This window comes from Bison bison, unplaced genomic scaffold (assembly GCF_000754665.1).
Source record: "Bison bison bison isolate TAMUID 2011002044 unplaced genomic scaffold, Bison_UMD1.0 scf7180017864270, whole genome shotgun sequence".
In the NCBI taxonomy this organism is placed as follows: Eukaryota; Metazoa; Chordata; class Mammalia; order Artiodactyla; family Bovidae; genus Bison; species Bison bison.
This window is the reverse complement of record NW_011494842.1, coordinates 5686873-5690608: the sequence shown is the minus strand read 5'-3', so window position 1 is coordinate 5690608 and position 3736 is coordinate 5686873. Positions and strand designations below refer to the sequence as shown.

Below are 3736 nucleotides of genomic sequence, written 5' to 3'. Positions count from 1 at the left end.
GGACACTCTTCCTCCTCGAGCGACCCAAGTGGTATTCTGGAGGGGAGGAGAGGGCCAGCAGGGACGTGGGAGGGGGTCACTGGAGCCCCGGGTCCACCCTGGCCCCAGCATATCAGCCCCCTCCCTCTGCCCCTCAGCTCCAGCCTCACCTACCCCCCGGGAAGCAGCAGGAAGAGCAGCGGCGGCTGAGAGGCTGGCGGCGGGAAGGAGGGGGCAAGGAACCTGAGCCGGAGCCCCCAGAGGGGGACGGGGTGGGGGGCCTCAGGCCCATGACTGGGGTTGGGGCTGGCAGTCAGCAAAGGGGCATGGCTGAGAGCATCAGTTAAACTCCAGGAATAAAGGACACCGAAGAGCCACAGCACCTAGGTTCTTGGTGCCCACACCCCCAGGAAGGGGTCAGCTGGGGGGGAAGTCGGGTTAAAGGTCATGGGCCAGAGGCAGGCTTTCCTCTTCTTTCAACTGGGCACATCTTCCCCTGCGACCCCACTCATGGAAGCCCTGTCTGTCTGGAGGGCCAGGACTGCCTCCCATGACCCCCTCCCTGGCCTGGAGGGGGAGGTCCTGGAAGGGACCTGTGCGGAGTGGAAGCGGAAGCAGCCTGGGGACAGCAAAGGGCAGGGGGGAGGGGAGAAGGGGCTGGCTCCACGTGCACTGCAGATGCAGGGAGTCAGAAGGGAAGGGGGAAGGGGAAGGGGAAAAACGCAGGGGAGCGGGGAGAATGGGCAGTGGGCACTCGGGAGACTCCCAAGTGAGGGCAGGGCGAAGAGGAGGAGGGGAGGTGAACGCGGAGGAAGCTCGGATGGCTCTGAGTCTGGAGGGGTGGCAGCTCGGAGGAGGGAAGCTGAGGCTCTGCTGCCAGGGAATTGAGAGGGGCTGAGGAGCTAGAGGAGAATGAAAGTGGGGGGATGCCAAGCTCGGGCTCCAGCTCCAGAATGGCTGCCCAGGCCTGGGCTCCCCCCTCAGCCCCACAGTCACCACTGCAGCCAATGGGGGGGCAGGTGCTGCATCAGGGGCGGGGCTACCATCTCCACAGCAACAAGAAGCTACAGGCTGGTGGGGGGGACCGGAAGAGCCGCCTGTTAACCCTCTAGCGTCCAAAACAAGGGAGGGCCAGGGCCACAGCCATAGCTTCACTGTCAGCTTCCTGAACTGCAAATCGCCTGCAAATTGCCCAGCTTCCCTATGCCTCTAAAACCCAGGTGTTAGGAGATCTACACACAAAAATGTGGATCCCATGACATGGAAACCCTTGTCAGTCCCTCAGCAACACATGTGTAGAGCACAGAAACATACACTGAGCTATGTCGGGAGGGGGACATGTATACATGATAACCACAATACGAAAAATAAAGAGGAATCTAGGTGCTTATGAGACATGCAGAGAATGGTGAGGTGGCGGTGCCACAGGTCCACATCCTGAGGCCCTGGGGCCCACATACCCCACAGGACACATGCTTAGACATATGTGAGCACTGCAGCAGGGGAGTGCATACTTGACCCTGACACTCATGAGCGCTGCTGGTGTAGACCTGGGGCAGTTATGTAGGCAGCACATTACAGAAAAGGACATTTAACCCAGAGACCCACACAGGGCCCCCACACAGAGGGGGCCACTTTAACCTCTAAGACACATGCTTAAGTAAACCAAGATTCTGACTGCATCAAGGTACCCCCATACCCACAAAGCACAAGCATCCTTCATTCACAGGAAAAGTACAACCACAACCATTCTATCTCAGGACAACCCCTTCTTCCCCAGCCCTTTCCTGACTCCAACACAGGAGTCCCTGTGTTGCTACCAGAATAAAGAAAAATCAAGGAACAAATGTATTAACTACCCTTCTGTTACACACTCAACAGTGCATCTAAGGGTTCAGGGTATTTCCTTCCTAAGTCTTTGCTTTTCTCAGGTCTGCTCGCCTCATTCTATGCCAAATAATGCAGTTCAGCCATTATGTTCATATAAAAGATCCTGTAATAAAGGCAGAAAGTCTAACTTCAAATCCACTAAAATTCTGCTTTAGAACTAAAGAATTAACAGAAGGAGAATGGATTTGCTAATTGGTTTGCTTGATTCTTGGAAGTAATATAATCTTACACATATAACTAAGTACTAAGAGGCACAAACTCATTTAAGTCAGACGTACACAGAGACCACATACGCATATGCTTACAAAGACCCTCACTGCCACAATGAAAAAAAACCAGAAACACAGGATATCCTGTTCTTAGTGCTGCATGCAGTGACATGTTCAGAACACATGCCACAGGCCCATGTCCACGCAGAGAGCAAACCTGAAAAGCACACACCGAGATCCTGGGCCTCCGTGTCCCATCCCTGCACGATGTATACACGCATGCACACGCATAACAGCCACCTACACAGACCCGTAACACAGGCATTGTGCACACACCCACACATGTACACACCCTGTATACACACACAATTGCACTCACTCACACACACAGCAAGGGCTTGCACTCCCACCTCTCCAACCTCTCTAATCTTGCCATCACCCACAGAATCTCCCCATATCCTCCAATCGCCCAAACTGCTAACCTTCCCTTTGGCCTTTCTTCCCTGTCACACCCCGCTGGCAGCTCTCAAGGGGAGCCCCGGAGGAAGGCTGCCAAAGCAGGTGGAGGAACAGAGCTGGAGAGGAACGGGCACCTCTACCAGCAGGTCCTGCTGTGCCAGGCCTCACTGGGAGCCGGCCTCTAGGATGGCCTCTCCTGAGCCAGCCAAGCCCGATCCTACAGGCCCACACAAGCCCCAGGCCTAGCCGCCACTCTCCTCTCAGCGACCGCTTCATGGGAAGGCCTGACTCTCTTACCCCTGCGCTGCCCCCCCACTCCCAGGCCCCTTCTCCACCAGCTCCAGCCAGTTCCCCACCTTCTCTCTCCTCTCTTCTCAACCTGACACCACCAAGTCCCACCTGCCCAAATCGTCTTCAGCCATTCCCTCTCCTCGCCAAGCCTCTCTCAGTCCTCCTCTCCCCCAACTCCCAGCTTTTCGTCTTTACCCCACTCTTTCCCTTTTCAGCTAGCTTTCCTATCCTCACTCCCTAACGGAGCAGGGGCTCACACCTGCTAGCCCAAAGGTGTTTCATACATGGTAGGATTCCAAAGAATACACTCACACACACTTACTCTCTCCCCCCACTTGCATACCACCCACATCCAGACACACCCTGGACACCCATGCTGGGACTGACACAGATCCCCAGGCCAATGATGGAACACACATGCAAAGACACACACCTGCCACCAGGGACACAGAAATCCTCCTCATGCAGCCACACATCCCCACACACAGGAGACTGACAGAAGGCGAGCCCCAGCCAGGGACATGCATTCTCAGGGTCAGAGGTGACAGGGACCAGTACGGCCAAGGGCTGCCCCCCAAGCCGGGGCAGCCAGCAAAGCCTTAGGTGGGAAGCAAGCCGAGGGCAGGACAGGTTGCAAAAGGCTGGCTGCACATGTGCACGCGAGGAATGGGCCCCGTGTGCACATGGCACTAACACACAGGAGACACAAGCCTGGACACCGACACACACGCGGACACCAGGGCTGCCGCCTCCACCGAGGGGCTCCAAGACCACCCTACACCGGCCGCCCCCGCGCGCTCCGGAGACTGGTCCTACGAGGCCAGTTTCCGACCCCCCGCCTCCGCTGCCCCCCGCCAGTTACCATAACTCCCCCCACTCGGCAGATGCAGCGAGAACATGCGGAGGGA

General features: G+C 56.8%; 1 protein-coding gene across 3 annotated transcripts in view; it reads right to left on the bottom strand.

The window, feature by feature from the left end:
* Positions 1 to 986, bottom strand: part of SYNGAP1 (synaptic Ras GTPase activating protein 1) — a 17704-nt gene extending 16718 nt beyond the window's left edge. For all 3 annotated transcript variants that reach the window (XR_826001.1, XR_826002.1, XM_010848609.1), the window contains exons 1-2: positions 154 to 986; positions 6 to 36 (exon numbers count right to left, since the gene is read on the bottom strand). Coding sequence is in view for 1 of the 3 variants with exons in the window: in XM_010848609.1 (XP_010846911.1) it covers positions 6 to 36; positions 154 to 271 (149 nt within the window). In the remaining 2 variants the exon portion in view is untranslated. The remainder of the gene's footprint in view (positions 1 to 5; positions 37 to 153) is intronic.
* Between the last annotated feature and the right edge of the window lie 2750 nt (positions 987 to 3736).